The following is a 26,986-nucleotide window of genomic DNA, read 5'->3' on the forward strand; positions in this document are numbered from 1 at the left end:
ACATCTGCCAAATAAAGTCCTGCATTTCATATGAAGTGTACTGCACTAAGCTGAGAACAAATAGATTTACTTAACAAACAAGTTCAAAGCAAGGATAAATCTGTCAGCCTTAAATCATCTGCAATCTCTAACAAGAACATGAGGCTTTAAGACTATGTAGGATAATTTTCTGCTCAGCTGGTGCTCTAATGGGCTGTGATCTTGGCTCTCACAGCAAAGAATCCCTGTGAGGCTGAAAAATGGGTGTGCATGGGATCTAACACGCAGAGATGTTGAAAGTTACAGAGTCCAGCAAACTTCCATTTAATTTCTTCTATTTATTTTTTTCTGAAAGTTATTTTCCATGCTCCTATTTAATTTATGTCTGGTCTGACTAGGTCAGGTTGGCAAATGTTCTATTAATGCCTGAGACGGAAGGACTTCTTTTCAGATAAAAAAACCTAGAAGCAAATTATTTCTTCACTAAGGAGTACAAGCACATGGAATTGTGATTGTTCTTCTTTGCCTGGGCTCAATTCCCTAGGTCATACATCTACTGCATTCAGTACGAACAAGATGGGTCCTCAAAAAAGGAGGCTTTAATACTCTTTTCCTCCATGGCCTCCTACATTTGGTGCTTCTCTGCCAGCATCCACTTTCATGCATGCCTAGATTAGAACTGACCATAGCGTCCTAACACATTTGCCATCAAACAGCACTGGAGGTGTTAGAGATGCCTACAGCATCACAAAACTCCACTATAAAGTTTCTCTTTCACTTCCTCTTTACTGCTTGCTGTTCTTTTACAGAATGCCCTGCATCTGTCACTTGCCAATGATCCATCATCTTCACCTAAAAAGCCTGAAGAGCAACCTATTTTGTGATTTTTCAGCCAGCATATTCATCTCAGCACTTGTTCAATTTTGACAGTTCTCTGTATGAGTTTGAAGCAGCAAATCTTTTTAGTCAGCACCCCACTGAAATAATTCATCATTTCTGTAGCTGCACTTTATTGGAGATGATAACAGCATAAACCTGTTGTGGTTTACACTGAAAAAATAAACCCCTCATACTTGAGATCTCTGTCCAAATATACCAAGATTAATACTAAATAAAGCTCATTCTGTAGTCAAGCAAGCCGAGGCTTAGCCATCCTCACTTAGTTCATACAGTAGCTTTGTTTCAGCATCTAGCACAATACTGCTGATAATTTTGATTACTTTCTTTCCACTTCTCTTCTGAGTTTCCCATGTTAGCCTCTTACCTGTCTGTTCTCATGCAATAGAGGCACTAAGTGTTTCAGAAAGCAGGCTTTCTAGATGCTTTGATCATTCTTTCTCAATTATATAATTTAAATGCAAGTTATTGATCATTATAATGCCCTCATAAACCCTAAAATGGAATGTTATTTTACAGACAGCAGACATGAAATTATTCAGTAATGAGTAACATGGTAGGTTTTCGTGACACTTTTTTAGATATTCTGATCCGTTACATTCTGCATTCAGTTAAATTTAAGTAGGGGGGATTTGTGCTCATATATACCCTGATGAACATATTTTCTGGGAGTTAAATAGTAGCACAATCACATTGTCTACCCTATTTGCTCTAGAAAGTATATTTAGTGATGTTGCTCATTAGTTTTTAACTCCAGAACAGACTCTTCAGATAGCATTCCTTTTCAAGAGCCTACCTTTTAAGAAGCATTTTCATTGCTGATTTCTCAGCTTCTATGGCATAGTTAGCAAGTGTTGCTTAAAGTAAGCTTAAAAATAATTTTCTTATGTTTACTCAGAGAAGAGCACAAAATCATGAAAAATACCACATGCGTGGATAGCTCAGGGCACAAACATCTGCAGTGCTTTCAATCTTCCCCCATGGTGGACAGTTACCCTCCTCTGTACTATTAAAGCTGCTATTTTTAGACCTTTAATGAAAAGAGCCCAGTTTAAAATAGTGCATGCCAACTGTATCATATATATTTCCTCGAACACAGTACAAACACAACCCATGGACAGCACAAAAAACATTAAGTGCCTAACGTATTTAGTACCATCTGACATGATCAAACTTATGTTACAGGAGTCTTTAGTTAGACTCAGTAATTTCAGTTACATCATACAGATGTAGCTACAGGTGTTCATGCAGTTATCAAGGAAATGGAATTAAAGAAAAACTAACACACACAAGGACTAAAGGAGAGAGCAAAAGTGCTGGTTACATGGCAGCCAAGGATTTGTACAGATATTTAATTGATTTTGAGAAGAAGGTAGTTTGACATCAAGCTAGGTAATACTGAGGCAGCTAAATAATGAGTTGGTCACCTAACATTCTACTTGTTAAACAGGGTAACAAAAAGATCTGTGAGGGCTTTCTGTGTATATGAAGGCACCAGCAGAGATAGATTGAAAAGAATCGGCAAGCTATTACTTGTATAAATCTTGGGACAGTTATTAGTATTTCGTATTACCAGAATCATTTGGGTTGCCACATGTATCACAAAGTGGCAAGTCCTTTAGAACTTCTGGTTAGAAGAAAAAAACCCTGATAATATGATGGTCGCCATACAGATATACAAAACATGTTATAGAATTGTTCCCATAATCCATTAAATCGATGGCTTGGATTATTAGAATGGAAATGTTTTTCTTAATAGAATACCATGGTATAAAGTGTCAGCTCAGTTTTTGACCACCTGCTGTGATGTTTGAAAATCATGAAAATGGCGAGCTGAACTAGAAACAAAACCTCAAGACTTTATACTAGTCTATACTGATGACAGAAGAAATTTAATGCAAAGAGATACTTTTGCATCCCTCTGTGTAAAAGACACTTATGTAAAATGACACTGTGTAAAATGACCCATCGGGTCATACAGCAGGACTACATCAGAATCTTATAAAACAAAAGAGATATAGGCCTTTGGGTATTTATGTATAAATTCCACCTTGATAAAAATGGAAAAGCACCATGTCTAATCAGAAATTCTATTGTAGGACATTGTGAATGCAGAAAGAATGCCTTAGGTTAGAATGATTTCCAAACATTTGATTTTGTGAATGTGTGATGTCCAAATACAAATAAAAGGTATTTCATGAGTGCCTCTCCTCTGTGCAAGGCTTGTGTAATAGTGCTGTCAGTCTGCTTTATAAAGCTCCAATTTAAACTTAATTTAGCTATTTCCTGTGTCATTCTTTCATTCACTTGGAGAAACACAGATCTTTGCAATCACAGCCTTCTGACTGCTGAACAGGTTATTGGCATGTAGGCAGTGTGCAACTTAAAGCCACTTTCCAGCAGAAAGCCACTTAAAGTTTTACAGGAAATTTTATCAGCTAAGATGATAAAAGATGCCCCAAACTAGGGTGAAAACGATGAGCGGTGAAAAACTGTTTGCCTGGCTATTTCTGTGAGGAACCACATTGAAAAAAGAAAAATAATTAAAAAATAAAGGCAGTTTTTGCCTTCCATGTCTGTACAGGAAGGAAACCCTTACTGAGCAGTCTGCACTATTTCTGCAGTTACCTTCTGCATGCTTCAAATTAAGTTGCAAGTTGTATGTGTATTTCCTGGACTACCATAAGGAGTTCTAGAATTAGCGTCAGCCTAAAAATCACAGTATATAAACCACAGTCACTGGATTAAACTGCTTTCACCTAGTCTTTCTGCTTCACTAGCTCATCTTTCATTGCATTTGCAACTAAGGTGGCATAAGGAAATTGCACACAGAACAGAGCTCTCTTTGGATTATGTACTAAAACAGTGTTCCCTCAAAAGGCTCAGAATTGTTTTACTAGATCTCACCTCCTCAACCATGTGCTTGACTTTCTTCTGTTGGCAGTGGACCATATCATCCAGATGTTTGATTCGCTCTCTGAGGCTAGCTGCTACCTCCTCCAAATGCTGTGACCTAGCAAAACATGGAAGAATTAAGCATATGAGTGGGAATCTATGCAATAAAAGCAAAACAAGAACAAGCTCCACAATCCCACCATAAATCAGGAAGACTAGGTCAAGGAGTAGGCAAGTCATATACGCTGACAGATGTAAATTTGTCCAAAGTACATTTTAATGGTAGTCCTTTAGTCAAAGTGGCTGTCTCCACCCAAGTTAACCCACCTTTGTGTCGCATACTGGCTTGCTTACTCAGAGCCTGAAGTGCTGACACTTAAACAACGTGATAAAGCTCACCTCCTTAAGATGTCTGTTTTTCCTTGAAGTGTAAAGCATTTACATAACTAGATCTTTATCACAGAATCACAGAATAGTTAGGGTTGGAAAGGACCTTAAGATCATCTAGTTCCAGCCCCCTGCCATGGGCAGGGACACCTTGCACTAAACCATGTTGCCCAATGCTCTGTCCAACCTGGCCCTGAACACTGCCAGGGATGGAGCATTCACCACTATTTGACACCCTGTTCCAGTGCCTCACCACCCTCACAATAAAGAACTTCTTCCTTATATCTAACTCGAACTTCCCCTGTTTAAGTTTAAACCCATTTCCCCTTGTCCTACCACTACAAATCATCAAAAGACACTTTTATCTTGAGTTATTATCACCTGAAATCTTTTTGGAAATGCATACTAACTAAAAGCCAGGAAGCACATCTGCTGGCATCCTTTTCAAAGCTTTCCCACTACAGGATTCAGGACTCTCTCACTACAGTCAAGGATTTGGCATAGTTGCCAACAGCAGCAGAATACTAACTGGAGTTAGTATTCTAACTAACTGGAGTTAGTATTCTGGTGTTAATACTGGAGTATTAACTCATCAACAGCAGGAAGTGTGGTGAATGTTTTAAGTTTGTATGAATGACTCTTTAGATAGATTCTGCATTTCTTCAAATCTGTTTAAGACAGAAACTGAAGACCGCCAGAACTCCTGCCACAAGCTGGTTTCACAGCTTACCAGAAAAGTAGCTTTAGCATACACAAAGACACGGGAGAGAAGCATTTTATTAAGTTTTGGGCATGTTGGCCACGGGAGCCTCCATTTTTATCTGAACATGCAATTCCTGCAATACTTCAAAGAAAGCAATTGGTTGCTTACAAAGTAAACTTTTGTACTCTTAGGTTCAGAACTGGACAGAATTTGAGATGTGGAGGAGGGGAATCAAAACCAAAAAGGCTCTTTTCATCTTGGTCCGTGCACAGCAGAAGAAACTGTTGAAGCTGCAATTAGAACAACCATACGAAGGCAAAGCAGCAGATGGCAAACTGTATGATAAGATTTCAGTGAATGACTGTGAAAGCTGTTTCCCCCCAGAAAGAGTCTCTATTAGCAGTGAAGTACTCTACAGAACTATAACTGCAGCACTTTGACAAGGACTCAAAAAAAATCAAGGCATTGCTGCAGGTTTTTCAGTCCTGTATGTTAAGGTCCCACAAAATCACAGTTTATATTTTGATTGCAACTGTAACACATATTTGGTCTCTCATTGAAAGATTCAAAATTTCAAGCACTGATAGCAATGGAGCAATGTAAAAGAGATCCTTCCTCAGGTGGAGCTCAAGTGTTTGGTCAGGTATAGACCTGTAAAGAGAACTTAAGAACTTCAGCATCTGAACCCACATTCACTGCTTGCAGTGCATAAATTGCAACTCTGTGCATCCCTGAATTGCACAAATTCTTGTCTGAACACCGCCTTTACTCTTTATACTGCAGCGTAACTTTTCACGCTGAGTGGCTAGGGCAGGATTCACTGAAGCAAGAAGAGTATCTGTTATGCAGAGGTTAAGGAAGAAAGCAATTATCTTTCATCTCTGTATTATATGTTGTATGCAATATCTGCTCACTTTAAATTATTATTTTAACAAGCTGCTGTGAAAAGCTGTTAGTACACTTAAACCAGATAAGCTGGTCATAGATCAACACAACTAGGCAGTGAGATGCTCTCAGCAAGGTCCTCCTTTTATGTTATGCTTCCTAAAGAACAGTGGGATGCCACAACCTTAAAACTTTATTTCTTGGCACCACAGAAATACAAGTTATTATCAAGAACAGTTATTCAGTCTCTACTTATGATTCATCTTTACCCACTTAAGTAGTGTCATATAAACTTTTAAATGGCAGATGCAATTTTCACTCAAATGGCAGTTATGCTATTTAAGAGCTGGACAGATTTCCCTTGAAACTTTGCCTTTGGCTTTGCTTGAACCTTTCTTTTGCCCAGTCATGATGCTCTGTCAGTCCCAAACAAATAGTAATGGATGCATATGCCATCTGTGGGCAGAAACAGCACATCCAGGTGCCACCACACTACTAGATCTTTCTTCTAAGCTTCATGCTTTTGAGAACAACCATTCATAGAGGACTCACTGCCAATAATATTGATCTCATTTTACCCAGATAACTTTGTAGCTTATTTCTGCACTGTGATGCTACATGACAGATTTCTTCCACACCTTCACTTTGTTCATGTGCATACTTTAACATGCACCATATGTACAGACCAGCTCCTCCCAGCCTTAAATATATTTTCTGCTTTCCCTCTTTTATGCATGTTTGCAAACAACTTTCCAAGAAAGATGCATCAAAGTGGGGGTTTTGTTGCAAAAATTAATCCTCTTGATATTTTATGTGTCAATAAGCTTACATTCAGCTGGACAATCCCTACCAGACTGCAATTTTAAAGATAGATAAAATAAAATTCAGGTGTCTTCAAAAAACACCCACCCCCTAAAGTTTCTTAGCAATACTACAAGTTTGACAGACAAGACGTATCTCACCTTTCACTGTCGGAGTTGTTTTCAGATTTTGCTCCAGATATTTGCATTTCATTCAGTTCAAGTTGTTTTTGCAGCTGGTGACGTTCCTAAACAAGAAATGTTATCCTTTGGTTATCTGTGTGTCAAAACGTAAAGGATAAAAGCATAAAGCATATTTCATTGCAATTCAAAAGATCATTTGTGAAATTAAAATAGAAACTGATTAAACAAAATTCATGAAGGCACACAGGATGCATAGGAATAAAATCAAATTCCCAGCTATGCATGGAAATAACATCAGAGTTTTCCATTTCCTTTTTGAAGATGTACAGTTGTACTTGAAACTGAGGATTTTGAATAAAAAGATGAGTCATCACAATCTTAAACTACATAAATGTAAAATTTTCCAAGTTATCCCTTCGAAAAATCTCTCAATCCAAGGCTGAGATAAAAGATATTGCCCTGTTTTCTTCACCAAAATATTCTTGTTTAATTTTCAGGTGTCCACCAGCACAGCGCCTGTGAAAAACCTATGAGGCTTTGGGGTCTGAGTCAACACAAACTAACAGAGAAGTCTGCTGTCCGCTTTAATGGGAATTTAAGAGGCATTCAGTTTTATTCTGCAAGTATTGGCCAGATAAGAGCAAATTAAATAACCAACATGAAGAAACTCATCTGTACTTAAGAACTATACTGCAATCTTTTATTCACTGCAAAATACAAGTTGTAGGGAGAAGCCCAGATTAAGTTAATGGAGCTGCTAAAGGGCATATTAAGCTGAACGACTTCTCAGTATAACCACTAGTTCTGCTAAAAGATTTGCAAGCATTAGATAAAAGAGGCTCAATACAAATGCACATTAGACTACACAGTCAAGCCAACAAGACAGGCTCCTAAAAATCTATTTCTTGGTAACAAATATTTACTATACTAGTTTAAGCCATTGAAAAAAACTTCATGTGTAAGAACAGAAGATCATAGTCCCTTCACTTACTAGAATGCTCTCTGCTTCTGTATTTTAGATAGCAACGCACAGATCTTTAAAGATAATGAGATGCCTGCTATTAAATGAAATGAGAAATGCCAAAGTACATCCAAGAGCACTGGAGTCTTTTGGAAGGGCTACTCTTATGCTCTCTAGGGTGACACTATTCAGTCTGAGGACTAAACAGTAACATTCATTCTCAGTTAGGGGAATGATACCAGAAAACTAAGAGGAAATTTCACCATAAGGCTTAGGCTGATACTCTTAGGCTTAACAATACGTTAAAATAATAATAATTTCATGATTAGTCTGAGTTTTGCCCTGGAGCATAGCCCGTAAAAGAGAAGAAGGGAAATAAGGAAATACAAAGAAACAATGCAAAAAGTACTACAACTAGTTTTACGGAAGTGTCACACTTGACAGTGTCACAAGAGGTAAATGTCTCAGAGCTTTTCTGCTTTGAGAGTTTTAAAATTCAATTGTCAAAAACTTGCTTTCAATTACAGTGTGATAGGGAATATTTAGCCAGGGAGAGGAATAATTAAATGCTTTTTAATACCAGCAGGAAAGGAAGAACCTAAATTTTGGATTAAAAGACAGTAAAAATGATTTTTTAATTCTTTCCTCAAATTATTCTGAGCTATAATCTAAATAAGATATCAGCATGGAAGATTAAGTGGCTGTTAGATATCCACAAAAAAATCCTCAAGACATTTTAGTCTGAAGCTTTCAGTTTAGCATTTCATCCCCAAGTGGAGGAATTTGGAGATACAATTCCAATCAGGAATATATATAGCTAAATAGAAGTATCTATTGCTAACTAAGTACATTTTAATCACTCATAGAATCATAACTGTTTGGGTTGGAAAGGACCTTAAAGATCAGATCAAGATTTGGTACTGGAAACCTGCTCTAAGGTCTGCCCGAAGCCCTCTCTTCTCCAGGCTGAACAAGCCCAATTCTTTCAGCCTGTCTTCATAGGAAAGGTGCTCCAGTCCTTTGATCATCTTTGTGGTCTCCTTTGGACTCGCTCAAGCAGGTTCACATCCCTCTTGTGTTGGAGACCCCAAAGCTGAAGACAGTACCCCAGGTGGGGTCTCATGAGAGTGGAGTAGAGGGATAGAATCCCCTCCCTCAATCTGGTCATGCTCCTGATGCGGCTCAGAACATGGACGGTTTCTGGGCTGCAAGCGCACACTGCTGGGTCATGTTGAGCTTCTCATCAACCAACAATCCCAATTTATGCTCTCAGTCAGTTCCTCATCCATCCCCATGCAAAACTCTATGCACTCCATGAACCTACAAACGGCATTTCTAAGAGACTTTGGATCATTAGGCTTAGGAGACCTTGCACACTGAAGGAAGACTGAATGGTCTTTTTAAACTCTTTATTTAAAATAATGGTTAATTGAATAAATAATTTTTGACACTTTAGGCAGCCCTGACTATAAAGGGCTACACTACACTACAAAGACAGAAGAACCACTTAATCATAGTGTCTTTATGGTAGACGAGGTCCATTTACTTATATGGTTACAATAATTAAGATAGATGCAAACAGCAATGGTATGACACTGAGCAAGGTACTGAGCAGTGGAAATGGAAAAGGGAAAGGGAAAAAAGAAATTTGTTTCCTCCATGCACTTCTATATTTCATATAAAGTCGGTACCTGACTAACTCTCATACCTCTTCCATGCGTTCAATCAGCCGGTCCAGCTCACCAATTCTCTGGTCTTTTTCCTGTATGCTTGTTTCTGTAATCTGCATCTTCTTATTTGCCTCTTCAATAGCCTTCAGAAGCCGATTCGTTTCCTCCTTCAAATAAGAACTTTTACAGTCACATTAAGATCCCATAGAGCCACGATAATAGCTTTCAAGCAGAGCTCAAAGCTTTTCACTATATCTGCCCAGAAGTCTGGAAGAGTTGTGACCTTAAAGGTGAATTGTATAGAACAAAAGATTTGGGGTATTTTGAAGTGCATTTTAAAACGTCATTATGAAAATCCGAGAAAAACTTTAACCCATTTCTTAGATATTTGTTTTCCTTTCTGAGCATGCCATGAGTAACAACATAAGAAAAATATTCTGTTGCAGAAGATAGCATTTCAGACACCAATGTTTCCTACGTTCAGCTTTGTACTTTTCTTACATATAAAACAATATCAAGAGACTGGGGAATCTACCTTCAGTTTCCATCATTATCTACTTTATCTGCTAGAAAAATGCAATGACTAACTGCTCATAGAAAGGTTTTACTTGGGAGTGGAGGGAAAGCAGGGAACAGAAAGAGTTCTTCCTCCAGTAGCATCCAGTTAAGTTGTTCCCTCTCTTCTTAAATTTTAACTAAAATTGGACATTATATTTTCCTTTCTTTTTTTTTTTTTTTAGAGAGAATCAAAAGTCAAAAACTGCAACTTACTCCATAACAAATTTTGAAATCTACATTATCATCACTGTTACTGTGTTTGAACACATTGTTTTCTTAGTCCTTCAATCACAAAAGCTTGGAAAGCTTAATAACCTTGGCATGACTAGTTCACAGAGACAGGCGTGAAGGAACACACGTCAGCTCTGCAGTATTGAGTGATTCAGAAACACCCAAGCTAAGCACCGCTCTTACAGACTGGTTATACATACTAGGAGGATTTCTTTCTCAGCTTTATGTTTCTGCTCCTCTTCTCGCATTTTTTCCTCATACTGACTGTACAGTTTTCTTGTCATCTCTCTCATGACTTCAGCATTGGCTTCCTGCGACGATTCCACCTATGAGAGAGGAAAGTTGACCTGTCAGTCAGTACAGCACTGCTGGGAGCAGGAGGAGTGAAGTTCACGTGATGTGAGAGTAGCACTTTGAACTTCAGCTCCACCTTGTTATGACACTGCTGAAGCTGATTTTCATTTGCATCAAGACCATTCACAATACTCTGCCAATATATAATTCGAGTTCATAGAAGTTACCATTTCATCAAGTTTCATGTTGTCTAAATTTAACTAGTTATTGCTCATCCAAGACCAGGCTATGACTCTTTACTAAGCCCTTCTGTAACAGACCCAAATAATTTAGTTTGTTTCCCCATTGAAAAGATATTTGCCTCCCCTTATTTTAAAGAAGCATAGATTAGAGATGGTCTAGACTCAACCATTGTTTCTAAAAGATCATGAACCTCAAAGCAATAATTACTTCAAGCTGAACCTAAGCATATATTAACTAGAAGACACAGCTGTATGGTCCCTCCTCTCCCTTGCTTTTCCACATACTGCTCTTTGTGTAGGCACAAGAACTGAGGTGCCCATGAAGAAAAGCAGATTAGAGAACAATCAGACAATATTCTCAGGGTGTGGAAGGGTTAATTTCTAACCATGTGACCAGAAACTTTACTATTGCTACAGGGAAGAGGGCAGGCATGGTAATTCAGAGACCGGATTTCCCCCTTCTCTTGGCTCAAAACGCTGGCTGAACCACACCCTCAGTGATTAAACACCAATAGGATAGTCATAGCTTAAACCCATCTACTCTGTAAGCATCAATAAAATAGCTAGTCCAGGACTTAGTTCTTTTATTATAGACGCCATAAATCAGACAAGGTTCTACTGAAACACTGTGGGTCCTACAAAAATGTCAGGAAGAGGAGGAATACACTGTCATGTGGGAGAAGAATAAAGTGCTCCTCCCTGATCACTACAGTTCACACAACTACAAAATACCTGGTTCTGATGATTAGGGGTTTGGTATCGTTGAAAGCTCTTTTAGGGGGTGGGTTTGGATCTGTGTGTTTGCTTGCTTGTTCCTGGGGGTTTTATTTGTTTGTTTTTCCGTTTCAAGGACTGAAAGATTTATTAAACCCCTGTGCTTATCTTGCACGGTGGGAACAAGCTGTCTTACTACCCTGTTTAACAACAGCGTATTTCATCCTGAAAAGAGATTGAGCTCTGAAGAACATTGCTTGTACTGCAGTGTCCCCTTTGATGCCTCACCTAGACCAACACTAGGGCAAGGGCAGCAACCTGCACTTTGCGAGAGGGAGTGGAGTAAGTTCTCCGTACAACATGAAACCTTCCACATTTCAAGAAGCCTGGAATAATCATATCATTCAGAAAAAGCCAACAATGAAAACCCAGAGTCTTTAAGATATACTGAACTGGAATATGATTCTTGGCACTGTCTCTCCATCATTTCTTTGCTTACAGCTTGAGCAATGAGGAGAATAAAAACAAGCATAAAAAGGTAGGCGCATCAGGGCATCTGTTATGGGACTCTTAAGCAGCGTCTCCAACCTCAGGTATTGTTATGATCGTATGAATAAGCCAAAGATCCTTAATAAGTTACACGGGTGTGTTCTCCTACCCAGAAAAGAATCACAGCATATGGTAGTTACTGTTCTTCAACTGCTATCCCCCCAGATTCCAAACCATCCTCTTACATTCACCCCTGGAATTAAATCCCAGATGTCTTGGCAATTTTGTGTTTAACTTTCAAAGACAGCAATGAAGTATTTTATTCACTAACTTAGTAACAAAACTGCAACTTTGAGGGCAAAATTTAAAGTTTTTCCTCATTAAAGCAGGGCATGTATTATGCAGACCTTGACATGCTCAAAGAGAAACAAGTCCTTATGTATTCAGTTGAACCTGGACTTAACCTGTGGTTCTCTGCCCTTAGGAGCAGAAAATACCTTCTTCTCTTTTAACCATTCATTGCTAAGCATGAATGCAAGTCACTAGAGAGCCCAAAAGAAACATCTTCATTGAAAAAATTGAACATTAATAAACCAGCAGTCACCTTAATTTCACAGTGAGGAATCCTGATACAGTCCTATATCCAAATTAGTCTATGTTGAGCAATTTTAGAAGAGGCAAAGGTTTCCAGAAGGTTTTTTGCTTGCTTGGTTGTTGTTGCTTTTGGTTTTGCTTTTGTTTCGTTGTTTTTTTGGGTTTTTTTTTAAATGACATTAAAGGAATACATTTGGCAGATGAGTGGAGAAGATGGTCAAGATTTCTGGCATGTAAAACTTTTCAGTTTGCATTTTATTCCCTTGCATTTCTCTGAAAGAAATAGCTGAATTCTCTTTCCAAGACACTGGCTGTTACAGCATATATCTGTGGACCACATGCTCATAAGACTGAACAGATTACCTATTAAAAATTGTGCAATACCAAAGAAATTCATCATGAAGAAATTCTTATAGCACCATATAGAGTTACAATATTCCTTTTCTTACAGTGCTGGATGCTAATAACTATTCTATGGTTTGAATTTTCACCTGCAAACATCCCTGAATGACAATCCTATGTTATGGAAAGACTGACGGCAGCTAGCTGAGATTCTCTGTTATTAAACCAGTATTGATTCACAGCAATATGTCAGCTCTAGGGAATGATGAAGGCATGAAGAATGAAGAATGCTTTACAAATACGACATAGGAATTCGTTTAACATACTCCTAATGCCCTTACTGGGCAATATTTTTAGGGGAGTTTATATACCACACCTTTAATTTCAGTAACTGGTTTTCAATTTGTGCTGTTTCCAGTTGCTTTTGCTTCTCTCTCAGCTTTTCCATAGATTGCTCATGTGTATGTTTTAAATTCCTTATTTGTTCCCTTATATCAGTGTTCTCCAGTGTAACGTCAACTAGAGTTTTCTAGAGGAAAGAGGCAAACCACATATTAAAAATCACAAATAGCTTGGTGAACTAATACAGTCAAGAGATTATGGAACAGACAGAACATTTAGTTTCCTGATGTATCAATGCAGTGGGAACAATTTTGCATGTTTTAATGTTTAAAATTACAGCTCTAGTTGTATTTTGTTTACTAGGAGATATTTCCATGAAGAACATGCTTAGTGAAATCATGTCTTGGAACGCTATAAGAAAAAAAAAACAACAAAGGACCATGGATATATTTCAGAATGAATACTACTCCCAACAGGCTTCCCCCAACAGTCTTCCTTTCTTCTCTCCAAGGGCCATATTATACATATTAAATACACTAGACTGAGGAAAAACTGTGACATACAAGAAAGCAGGAACATTAAGTTTTTCAGATCAGATACCTGTAAGTCTTTAACACAGAAAATTCATTCCCACCTTCTCCCTCCCCCTACATTTCACAGGTATGTAAATTCCCACAAGTGTTTAGCATCCAAACAGGCCACTTCCATTTCTGTTAACCAGTGAAGGTAGGGATCAGTCAGGAGATTAACCGTTTTGCACAACACAAAACAAATCACATTTTCACCTTAGATATTTCATAGAGACATGCCTAATGACATTAGTCTGCTGCAGATCAGTATCTCTTTATTGTACACTATTTTTAATAGGTTTTTAAAAACACAGGTGCTGGAATTATTTTTTTTTTGGTCTTTGCTTCCTAAATTAGCTGCCTTAGATAGCCAAGACAGTACTTTATGGGTTTGTTTAGTGTTAGAATCTATATCTGTCATCCATGTTTTATGTATGCTTTTAAATCCATGTCAGAAAAGGCGGTTGCCAGCTGTGAAACAGCTATTAAAATGTACCTGCAAGTCTATTGATGCTGATGTCAAGGAGCTGTTCATTTCACTAAAGCTATCTAAGGCTGCAGCCTGCACTCGCACATGATTCTCTAAGGATTCCTGATGAGCATTTGTCACCTGAGCAGGAAAAAAAAAAAAAATAAAAATTATATAGAATAATGATCAAGGTTACCTATTCTTTCGTAGGGAGCTACATAAGAGAAAGACCCCATGGTTAATTTTCACAGTACTAGGATACTAGGATGTTTAAAATATACAGGCCTCAAACCATATTCTTGTACCTCAGAAACAAACAAACAGAACTTAGAATCCAAATACTCTTAACAGGAATAAGGCACAAGTATCTATGTTTATTGCTAGTCTTTAATTGCTGTAAAAGCTGTTCTTTTTAAGAAAGACAAGAGGATATCTAGCAGATGGCTACTTGGAAAGCTTATGTACATGGAGTGGGCAGTTTTTAAGAAGTCACAGAGTGAAAAGCAGAATAGTGCAAGAAATTAGGAAATCTAGAAAGGTTTTGGTGAACTGTAGAATAGTCTTACTTAAGAAGGAACTGACTAATCAGGTCTGCAAAGAAGCAACATCAAGAAGACTTAAGGATGAAACAATAGGAAGCAGGTAGGAAAAGTCAGCAGAGAGCTTTGTTGTGTGAAAATGTCATCTTCTGTTGTGTACAAACACACACATGCTTAAAAACTGGAGGGGGTTTGGGGGGTGACAGGCACAGACTGTCATCGTTTAAGAGACCAAAACCCAAGCTGTGTAAGTCATTATGACAAATCCAATAAAAAGAAAAATATTGTTACTAATAGAGACCAGCCCACCTCACATTCTTAGATGGACCAGATTTGTTTCTTGATAAAAACATAAGAACACTGGGGACTGATATGGAGAACAATGAGTGTTTAGTAACCAAGTCATACACAGATTAGGTCAGCATAAGGAGTAGAAGCCAAGCAGTTACAGTTAACCCTATACAAACACGTGCTCATGTAAAAACAAACAAACAAAGGCAGAAATGCTTTGGATGGATTAAGAAAGGTACAAGATAAGAACTGAGGTGAAGAAACATACCGCCCAGGGCAGTATGCTGGAAGTACAAATTACAAACAAATTTTATGAACAAAAAGTAGTCCTGGAAATTGATGGGGCAGAAGCATAGTGATTCAAAGCTGAAGCAGAGTATATAAATTATTTTAAACAGAATCCACAAATAGCATGAAAGATGGCAGTCATGTTAACCCAAAGCCAATAAAAAAACCCAACCATACATTATTAGGTAGAACAATGCTTGTGTTTTATTACAGGCAGTGTAAAATATTAAAAAAGGGGGAAGAGTGTCTCATAATGTGCTATTTATGTCAGAAGGAGTACTTCATAAACTGCTAATTTGCTGCAGAACTAGAGATTCTGTCAGAGCTGATCAGAAACCCTTAATTAAGAGAGATGTTCAGGCTCATGCAGGATTTCTACTGGTCTGACAGAAAGATCTGGAAGTGCCAGATATCACCACTGTGATATTCATCACTAACTGTTCAGTAAGGATCAGCAGCAAAGATGACAAAACTTCATCTGTATCAGCATTTGCCTGTGTGCATGCTGGGTGGGAGACTCACCTTGTTGGCATCATTAAGACTATTTGACACAGTCTACAGCAACTGAATTTTCTCCCCCCCCTCCCCCTCAAGTCAGGGTGATTTTTTTGTTGTTGGGTTTTTGGGTTGTTTTTGGTTTTTTGAGACTCGTTGCCATAGAGGTATCAGTTTAACAGCAAGTTCTGATCTTTATACATAATAGAGCATGCAGAGAACTGACAGCCTCCAAATGAGGATGGCAGAAGGGCACAAGTCAGGGTCTCAGTCCCCTGAAGTCAGAATACCTTTAATAGCCAAAGCTTCATCTGAACCAGGGCTGTGAAAATCAATGTTGAATATCAAATCCACAGCAAGTTTTCAGGGAGATTTTTTTGGACCAAAGAACTCAGCAGTTTTATATGAAGGATACTTACTTCTACAGACTGCAGCAGCTTTTATTGCTAAAGCAGCATGTCAGAAGAGAGGTCATCAAATAACTATTACAAGGTTCAATTAAGAACCAAAAGGTAAGTAATTTTTAGAACTGTCAAGCACTTTAATATTAAAAAATACTGCTGCTTCTTTCACTATAGTGTTTAAACAATAAAGTCAGTAAACCAGAGCAAAGTCTGTTGAAATGACGCCAAATTGCACTTTACTCCTAATTATGTAAGTTATTTATTCAATTCACCTGGCAGCTTTGTGGTACAAACATCTCCACTAATTACCAATACACACAGACAATGCTATTAAGATCACTCTTTTATTTCCATGAAGCAGGCAATTAGTAATTCCATATATGAAAACATCCCTGTCCTACCTTTCCTTCTTGGAGGGGAAAATAAATACATAAAAATTTAGATGTCACATAAAACAATGAACTAGAATGGCTTGAGATTTTATTTCTGTTCTGTTGAAGCAAAAAAAAAACCAACCCCAAAATCGTTTTAGATAACACTGGGACAGTTATTCTCATATGCCTTACCTCCAAATGAATGTGTACTTACTTTCAGTTCATTTGTAAGCTGCTGGATTTTTCGTTTCATTTCATCATATTCACCATACATTTTCTTTCTTACTTTTTCCAGAGTTGCTCTAACCTGGTGTCAGAAAAAAATCAAATACCTTTATCAAACTTATTGATGATATTATTTATACTAGGCCGTGACTTTTTTGTTTTGATATGTTCTTCATTGCTACTTTCAGTAATTTCCATCATTAATTTACCTTTTCATCAACAGCAATTTACTCTTAAGAACAAGACACAAACTTAAGTCTCAAGACTTGTCTATGTAGGGGTGATACAAATAAATGTCTCTGAGTAATTCTAAGCTTCTCTGTGCACACTCAAATGCTTGTAGATTAATAATTTAAATAATAAATTATCCATAATTCACTCTAACCTGATTACTAAACAAATTAAAATTAATTTGAGCATATAATGTTTTCATTCTGAAAAAAAAAGAAGCATCCACACATGGATTTAATACACCTTCATACTTTTTAAAGTGGTTAATTAGTTTTCCCTAAGTATCCTTTGAAGATAAACCCTTAAATTTAAGACTTCTAGGCTTGTGCCTAGCTAAACAATATATTAGCATAAATTTATCAATGCAATTTCAGATCTGCAGAACAGAGTAATCAATTTGATTTTATTTAAGAACCAAGGATGTAAATTACACCTTGCCTTCCAAAAAAGAAAAGAAGGGAGGCAGGGAGGGAAAGCATGCTGGAAGACAGCTTGGGCTTACATGCCATTGCAATCATGCACATAACCAACCTTCTCAAGAGCACACATTGTAAGCACTAGTTAAATATTTGCCTACAGAGTTTATGTTCCAGCTATATAATTCAAACTCCTCTTCCCCCCACTCCCTATCAAACACAGACTGACTGCAGATAATCTAGGGCAGCAAGGTTACCTCCTCGCTGCACAAGCTTGGGGAAAGCGCAAAGGGAAAACAGTAGGGCCTTTTAGAAGAGGGGATATTTCTAGCAGCTCTGCAGTATACCCGCTGTCTCCCAGAAAGAGGGGCATTGGCCACAAAATCTATGCAAGAGGTAAGCACAAGCCTATCCCAAGCTACGTGGTCCCTTTAGGATAAGAAACATGAAAGGTAGCTGATTCCTATACTTCACCTCAGAAAAAGTCCCTTGCCCTGTCCCTACCCAGACATGCACACATGCACACACCCCACTCCCCTTCTTGCAAGGTGCATATTTTACTCAGGTACAGAGGAAACTGTCAGCAGTTCTAATGTGGCCCATCATTTCTGATTTAAGTCTTCACATATGTGGCATAAGCTGAGGACTTTGTTTAAGACTACTTCTAAAGATGAAACTTATCTGGCAGACCAAAGTTCAGCAATTAGCATAGCTGAACACAGCTGCCAGAAAAGAGCAAGAGCCAGTTCATCTCTTCCCATGTTTTTCCCACTTTTTCCTGTAAGGATCAGTACCCTGAACACACAAACACACACACACACACACACACAAGACATGCAGTCCATCTGGTCTGACACATCCCTCCATGCCACAACCCAGCTGTGAACAGCAACAGGGCAGCCTGGGGAGCCAGACCTCATCCAGATTCACCCATCACTGACACCACCCCAGCAGGGCAGGCAACCAACCAGGCAGGCAACCAGCAGCCGACGCAGCTCACATGCCATGCCTGCACTGCAGTGGTGACATATCCTAACTGTGAGTGCAGGAACTTGAGCGTGGTGAATGCTAGAAGCAAACAACTGTGAGTAGCAAAGGAGAGAAGCAAGTGCTGATGGCTAGAGATCAGGCAGATGTAAGAGCACACATAATTATAGCCTCTTATGCTGCTGGTTTGACTCAGTGTTACTCCCTTTTGTATCAACTCAGTGTGCACTTGCATCAGTGACATAGACCAATAACTTCCTGAGTGGTGAAGGTGGATGGAAAGAGAAGGTCAGATTATTTGCCCTAGGCTAATTAGGGGGTTATTTCCAAAACCTGAGAGCCAAGGACTGATGGTCAAAGAGATGCTGAGTTTCAAGCACAGAAACCAGCAGTGTCAGAGATGCTTTTTTTTTTTTCCAGGAGAGCTTCTGCCAATTATGATATATGAGCATGCACAGAGAAAGTAGTACAAAGTCATCCTTATTAGGCTGACTATTTTAAGGCTGCCTCAAAATATACCCAAGTGATTTTACTGTGTCACCTAATTTAGGAGCCTTTTCAAAACTGGAGGATTTGGGAACAGGGGGAAAGCAGAAGAAGAGAGGAGAGAGTTTATCCTTTAAGGTGTCTGCCAACATAGTTTATTCTGTATGACATTTGAAATTCTGAAGGCTTCAGGACACGAACCTCAATATCTGTTTGGCAGTCTGCACACCCAGCTGAGGCCCAGTCAAGCACTAACAAGTATCAGTTGGCACAGAGACCTTGAGCCTGGACTGCACAGTTCCCAGGTATAGAGCACACTTTTTTCCAACTCAAATACTAATAAGGCAAGTCTTCAGCTTAGAGTAGGTTCCCAATTCAGATTCAGGTGTTGGGCTAGACATCAGTCATCCCACATACACTCACAGCTCTACAGGAATATATGGAAAGGATATTTGACAAATTTTGAAGCTGAAAGCATAACTCACTTCTTTAATGTAATTCATCTCCTCTTTCAGCTGATCAGCTGACCAGCCATAAACCACCATTTCTCTCTTATGGTTGTTGTCAGTTCGGTGCACGACGCCATACACCATCCCATGAGAGAGCTTCCCTGGAGACATGCCATTAGGTACATGGTAGAGCTCCTTAAAACCAGAAAAAAAAAAGAAAGTTATTTTAAAGTCGGTACTAGAATAAAAAATAACAAACAACAATACAGTATCACAGGGCCACAGGAGACAGTCAACTCTAGTGAAAGCACAACAGTACCTAAGAACACTAGTTCTTAAATGTTTTGGGGCCAGACAGTCAACCTTCATGGTTTTAGGAAGATGAATGACCAATTTATACTTGATACAGATGATAGAAATGTCTAATTTCCACTGGCTTTAATGGAAGTGATAAAGGTATAACTAGAGACAATGGGCTGGATTTGTGCAGGGAGAGGTAAAGGCATGTGAGAGAAAAGGTTATCCTGGCTTACTTTAATTCACCAGTATATGCTACTAGAAAATGTTCTGCATTCTTCTAGCTCTCACAGTTCCCTTTAAACTCTTGCAACCACAGAATTGCCCCTCACTCCCCAAACTCCCTCCTGCAGGAAATATAAAAATTCACAAGTTAAATCAAAATTATAGAAAGTTCTCAGAAGAAATTGAATTAAAACATTTTAAGCAAGGTCCCTTAAACAGAGCTCAGAAAATACTTGTTAATATTGCAGATAAATAAAGTAGAATTTCAGTTTGCATTTAAAGCTAACTAAGGACCTCCAAAGCAATTAAACATTCATTTCAAGGCTGCATTGCTCTTATAGAAGTTATCTAACTAACATTGTAAGAGCCAAAGCAAAGCTATGAAAGAGCATTTATGTGGGTGTTTCAGGTTGTTAACTATTGTAGGAGGATAAAAGTTTGAAATCAGGTCTTGATGGGTAAATAGAAAGGCTGTTTTAAAGTGCCTACATTTGTTACTCTAGTGATCTCCAGAAATTTGTAAAACAATAATTTTGTGTCTTTCTTTAAGGCACTCTTTGTGAGAGACTCCTCTTACTCACCTCATCAATGTACTTAGTAACATAAATACTCATGCTAACAGTAGGAATCATTCCCCTTGGCATGTAAATAAATATCTGCAAGGTCAGATGGAACCATCGCCTCCCTTCCAATCAACCCAGAGAAACATCCTTCTGTAGCAATCATCTGAAACGAGTCAGTCTCCAAGAACTAATTTCTTCTCTTGATTACAAAGAATTAAAAAAACATAGCTTAGATGAAGACATCCCCATTTTGATTTTTTAAAAAGGGAAAAAAGATTCTTACCTAACTTTGAATATTTGCAAAGGAACCTAAAATTAGGGATTATTTCTGAATAGAAATTTAGAAAAACAGTCTTGGAAACACAGCTGTTACTGCCTAGCTTTGCACCTTGTTTTTGAAAGGCCAGTGCCAGAGACAAATCAGTCTTACACTGGATATACCAGGACATGACTAAATTTGGGAGTATTTACTACATAGATCTTACAGCATAATCTGTTTGGGCTTGTTTTGTTGTTCAGTAATGACACTGTAGGAAAACCAACAAACTTTGAGATTCTTTACTAAATTAAGAGTCTAAGCAGTGTCTAATACTGTCTTTGACACTGAGCAGAGGCTGAAAGAGATGAAGCTGAGCATCTTACATCCATCTGCAGCTGCATCCTAGAGAGTCTCCAGTCCTCCACCATGACTGACAGTGGAGATAGCATCTGCAGTCTAAAGCAGTACCACTTTCAGCTTTTAGCAGTCAAACTAACACAACTATGGTGGCAATATAAGAATAAATTCTTCTTTAGATAAGGGAAAAATGAACAGGAAAATCTACTCGCATTAAGAAAAATGGGTAAAGACAGACGTTTGGTTTATACTGTCCCTCCCACATGGCATTGAGATTTTCTCAACACTGTAAATCCTACAGTCCTTTCCTTCACCATATCATTACTGGCTTAACCATCCTGCTGAAGCTCTGGGTGTGTGTGCAGGGCTGGGAGGGAGACAATCACAGAGCAGACGCCTGATAAAGAATGTTTCAGGCAAAGAACAACAAGGCTATAAAGAAATCATTTAAAAAGAAAGCCTTAAAACCACTCAATGGAAAAATATTGGGCAACCAGCTTTCCTTACATGATATCATTTTGCACTTGGAAAACATTATATGCAAAGCTTCACATCCTGATAATCAGAAGTTTCATATTATGTATTATTGGGGGTATTGTTTTGCGGTTTGGATGCATACAAACAAAAAACCTACACCTGGTTTTTTGAGAGTAGAGAGAACACAGAAACTAGATAGGGACACGACTCAAAACTTCTCTGTGTTTGTTTGCTTCCAGGGTTGTACATTTTCTTTGGTAGTGTCATCGCAGCTCCTCCCCTGCATCTGTATAAAGGGATTACATACAAGTTTCCATCTTCCTGATAACCAAAAGAATAATCACTTTGATTGCTTAGAGATTAGTAAGGCGCCAGACACTGAATTCATAAATCCATATCCTTTACCCATGATCATTCCTTTTTTATGAGATGAACAGCTGAATGCCAGCAACTACTAAGATCCTTTGTGCCTCCAAAACATTAGCAGAATTGTTTAAAATGCTATTTGCAGAGTTCTGTATGAAAATTATGAGCAAGTTCCTTATTTTTAGAATATTATTAACACATTCCTAAGGAATGTGCTAATTTGAAGGATCCCCCCCAAGGAAACACCTACAAATTCAGACCAATGGGTTTGCAGCTGGAGAATCACCCAGGACACTTACATATTTGACAGAAAACAGACAAATTTACATCATAATGGGCAGTACATGCAGGCTTCAGTATGCACAAAGCCAGACTGGGTACATGTCTCTTGCAATAACCCTATACTTCCCAGTTGTTTATATTGTACAAGCCTCCCAAGATGCTTTTGTCACTTCTCTTTCAGAAGAATAAAAGAACCTCCATCATCTGTTCAGTGTCCCAGTTCTACTACATGCTATTTAAAACACAAGATATTGCTCTTACCCCGACCCTTATTTCTCCTTTGTAACACAACCCCCAGGGCAGGCACCTGTTAAAATTTCAGCGCAGTTCTTGCTTCATTTAAGGCTGTGCAAACCAACAGCTATACAAATATTTGTTCTAATTTCTTTAGTCTTTTTCCTTGCTGCTCTATTTCAGCTATGCTCACCTTCTACACCCCTGTTTCTCTGGTTAGTAACTCTTAATTTCCACTTAACGACCACTTGTTTCAGGGTTCAGCATATACCCTGACAAAATAGGGCTAACCTGATACAGCCTCCTCTTAGAGGAAGGGTTACTATCAGAAAACTTTGCTCAGTGCAGGTTTGAGAGGTGGATAGGTTGCTTTGCTTGTTGACTTGTTTTTAATATAATTTTGCCTCTAAAGGAGGCCTTGCTGAAAGGCTGTTTCTCAAACTGCTCCACAGAACTGCATCAGTAAGTACTCTTTGTTCTTTTTGCAGTTTGTCTCCTGTCTTAAGCTACTTCCACCCATCTTTGTTTATTTTCCTCCCTTCAGTGCCTTGTCCTCTGTTCTTCCTCTCTCACATCTTTTCTCTTCCATGTTTTCTCTTTGACAAATCTTGCATTTTGCACATCCCCAGGGACTACAGAATGTTTCTAAGTGAAGTGTTTTTCACTGTTTTCCTCAAGTCCCATGCATATCCACTCTCAGAACTTAGATATTTTTCTGAGAAGGTCCTTGCCTGTCTCCACTCTGATCTGCAGCAAGGCATCTCAGTGATGGTAAGAGAAAAAGTAATTATGTGCAAGTATTTAGGAGCAAGTAAATACTGTAAATCTAACCAGTGCTTGAAGATGGAAGGTTTCATTAGGTTAGCTAGCCATTCCTGTTTAAGGCCAAAGTATCAGCTAGCTCCAGTGAACAGGGAAGTCCTCTCTCCCCACCTGCCTATGCACTTCCTACACTGGAACAAGCACAGTTGTTGCCTCAAATTGTGCTCAAAATCCCTTCTAATGTGAGCTGCTGATCTGAAAAAGCAAACTTAGCTTCAGCAATTTGTGACTGTTTCTTTGTACTTACAGTCAGTTATATGACAGATCAAGGTAATAGCAAGAACACATCATGTTTATGCACATGAATACAGCAGCTTCCAGGAACGTGCTTTGTCTATGTGGCAGCAACAGTCATGTTGCACTTGGTATGATCATACAGCATGGACTAAAGAAACACAGACTGTGTTTACTTAATATTTAAAACAGAAGCCTACACACCAAGGTTGCAAAAGTGTTGATAATTGCCATGTATCCTGTTTATGTCTGTGTCCAAGGAAGTAGCCCAAGTAGCATGAAACATGGGAAGCAAAGACACTATAAACACAAACACTACATCTGAGTTGTTAGCTGCTTTTTGTATTGCCAGTTATTTTACTGGCATTATGTAAATAACACCAGGAGATGATATGCTTCCCACTGTTTTTTCATCAGTTTTTGAAATGTAAGTCAGATACCCCCACACTTTACACTTTCTCCCCGCCCTAAAATTGGAAGCAGATCTACAGAAAAGGTCCTTTTACCTCAAAATAAAATATAACTAACATAATGACCAGCACAATTCTGGGTTTAGTACTCGTATGGCCTTAAGATTTTGTTAAATTGTGCTCTTCTTTACCTACAAAATCTAACAACTCTTCTCTTAACCAGAAACATATCAGCTAAGCAAGGCTTTATCTTTTCTTCAACTGCCACATTCCAGAGGTTTCTGAAATATCCAGTTATCTTTTACTTGTTCACTACTTGTATACAAGGAAAAAGGACATCCACATTCTTACTTAGGTTACATATTTTCCGTTCAGTGAAATGACAAATTTATATTATTGAGCTCACCAAGGAAAGTCGCTGTGCTGTGACAAAAAACAGGTGTGTATTCCTCTGCAGCCCATGAAACTCATGTTACTTTTAGGGATGTTTCATATATAAATAGTATTAAAATAGGGAATGTATGCCAAGACATAGACATGAGTGTTCTTGGATTCACGATGCTAAATAAGAAGCATCATTTAACACATTCCCAAAAAATAGAAGTGACAGGCGTTACGTGAAAGCCGTATCTACTCAATGAAATCTATACACAGAACACCAATATTTGTACACTAAGAAAATAAGATCAAAAAAATACAGCAGTAACCACAGAAGTCAGTGGAATTCTTTCTGTAGTTTTCATATAGTGCTGTTTTAATGAATGTGTCGCTTAATTAGTACACATCAAAAATCAAGCAATCAGTGCTGCAGAGGCTGAAAAAGCCATTAGCCACCTCTAGCAGGTGAGCCACATTTGTTATGACACAACTGCTGTGCTAATGGGAGTAAGCTGGCAGCAGCAGATCAGCAAAGAAAATTGGCACTGTCCTAATTCAACACGCACAACTGATCCAGGTCTCACACAAGTTTCTGCTCAATTCTCTCCATCACATATGGGAGCAAATTCCCCTTCTGGCTTCTTTACAGCCTACTTTTTTGCTGGGAAAAAAAAAAAAAAATAGAAGTTTGGTATGCTTCTGTATTCCTGCTTAGAAAGCAAAAAGAGTTTCACCTCTTGGTTGTGATGCTTTAAAAGCACATGAAAATTAAAGAGTTTGAGGAGATATACAGTGAAAGTTTAGGACTAAACACTGTTTCAAACTGTTTGAAAGCTTCAAAGACAGGAAAGTGACACAAATTTCTAGAGTGTTATCTCATTTTAATTCTCGTGTTCATGTGTCCTAGCGAAAACTAAAAATCTGTCTATACATGTCTCCATATTCTACCCTTGAATGCCTAGCTGCAGCTTGCAGTGACACTTCCAAATTTAGCCATGCCAGTGAAGAAAGGAGCTGATGGATAAAAATAAGCCCAATCCCAAACAGGGACAATACAATTGTCTAGTAACCCTTCATTATGCAAGACAAGGCAGGCTTCAGACATACAGATTTTACATACAATCCAGCACACACAATATTCCTTTGTACTTCTTGGTGAAGAAAACAACCTCACACTACTGTCATCCATTGTCTATGATTAACAGAAGTAACGGAACAAAATCAGGATAGTTTCAGATTCTCCCTATGTAAGCACTAGCAACTCAGAAAGTAGGCTTTTAGCCTGTAAAAAGCAAACAAACCAACCAAACAGCCTCTACTTGTGACTTCAGTTCTCATATGCTTCTTTCAAGGTATCATGCCTAAATATCAATATAAAAATCCAATTTGACCACAAGCTCAGTCCCCCTTCCATTTTTGAGATCAACTTCTGCATACCATCTGCCAGCCCTTCGCAAAAGACAGAGAAAGGCCATCCTAGTGCAGTAATGCCTGCAGCAATTTTGTTACAACAAAACTGCCCAGCTCCATCACTCTGTTTTAATCTCATATACTGATTCATTTTTATTTCATGGATGCATAGCAATAAAAAGTCAATCTGGAAACTCAGTACACTGATAATGGATATAATGAGATACAGCATACATTTGCTGCTAAACTTGGACTACAATGAGTAAGGCTAAGCTAACAACCAATGAAGTGATGTGGTGATGTCTGATCTAAACTCAAGCTCCAAAAAAAGTTTTTGGGAGGATCAACACTATCAAGAGCTTCTGTGCAGTTCACTCGCTGATTTTGCAACTGAAACATCTCTTAATAGCACTGAGCCCCAGAAAGATACAGAAAAGTAACAAATAGTAAACTATCACTATGTCACATTAGGGCAGCTCAAAATCACCTCCTCCTAATGAAAGATTTGAAAGAAGAGATTACAAGCAAATGTCATGCCATAGTATATTTATAGTTTTCTGGCACTCCCTCTGACACAGCAAGGTCCCTGCTCTCTTCCCTCACCAGCAGCAGGCAGAGGCAAGGGAGGCTGTCTTGCTCTGACACTTGTCCTGCCCAAATAGGAGAGAGCCTGGCAGCCAGGATCAGACTGTCTGATCTGCCTGAGTACTCCACCAAATACTGTACAAACCCAAGAATTACCCTGCAGTTCATTTCTGTAAGTCACACTAACATATTTTAAATACATGTTCCATTTCCATGTTCCCATTTTCCCCATACTCAGCGCTTAAAGACAGCACAGAACTCCAGATTCCAACAAGAGACCTACTGTTAAATTTGATTCTTGGTGAAGCTGTATTTTTTGACCTTAGATTATCAAGTGCAAGGCAGAAAACTGAGCAGCTCCCTAATTTCTCTCTGTTATCCCTATTTCCAAAAAGGAGGCACAGTTCTCATAGGACTGTGCAAGGATTATCTAACATTTGTAAAACCTGTTATTCTCAAAGTGCTTTGAACAGCTTCATTAACACTAAGTCAGTTGAACACGGGCAGATCAGCAGAGACACCTGATCACTGCTTGTAGGAGATGCTTTATTTTTTCAATTTAAATTTTGCAGTAAGAGAAAAGTATCACAGACTTGTCAAGAGTCCTGTGTGCACTGTACATTATTATGTAATCAATTCAAATACATAAAGCAACACATTACATAGGCAAAACCCTTCAGGTAACACATTATTGTCTTGTTTTAGAGACATGAGGAAAAAGGGTTCATGATGTGATT

At 38.4% G+C, this 26,986-nt stretch overlaps 1 protein-coding gene across 1 annotated transcript in view; it reads right to left on the reverse strand.

The window, feature by feature from the left end:
- Nucleotides 1–26,986, reverse strand: part of LOC308225483 (myocardial zonula adherens protein-like) — a gene marked incomplete at its 5' end in the record, with an annotated part of 59,884 nt that overhangs the window by 23,768 nt on the left and 9,130 nt on the right. The window contains 8 exons of the mRNA XM_080626435.1: nucleotides 3,784–3,889; nucleotides 6,709–6,794; nucleotides 9,360–9,488; nucleotides 10,311–10,436; nucleotides 13,162–13,314; nucleotides 14,193–14,306; nucleotides 16,771–16,863; nucleotides 19,387–19,545. Coding sequence (XP_080482561.1) covers nucleotides 3,784–3,889; nucleotides 6,709–6,794; nucleotides 9,360–9,488; nucleotides 10,311–10,436; nucleotides 13,162–13,314; nucleotides 14,193–14,306; nucleotides 16,771–16,863; nucleotides 19,387–19,545 — 966 coding nt within the window. The remainder of the gene's footprint in view (nucleotides 1–3,783; nucleotides 3,890–6,708; nucleotides 6,795–9,359; nucleotides 9,489–10,310; nucleotides 10,437–13,161; nucleotides 13,315–14,192; nucleotides 14,307–16,770; nucleotides 16,864–19,386; nucleotides 19,546–26,986) is intronic.

The sequence above is a fragment of the Psittacula echo genome, assembly GCF_963264785.1.
Source record: "Psittacula echo genome assembly, chromosome: 10".
Taxonomy (NCBI): Eukaryota; Metazoa; Chordata; class Aves; order Psittaciformes; family Psittacidae; genus Psittacula; species Psittacula echo.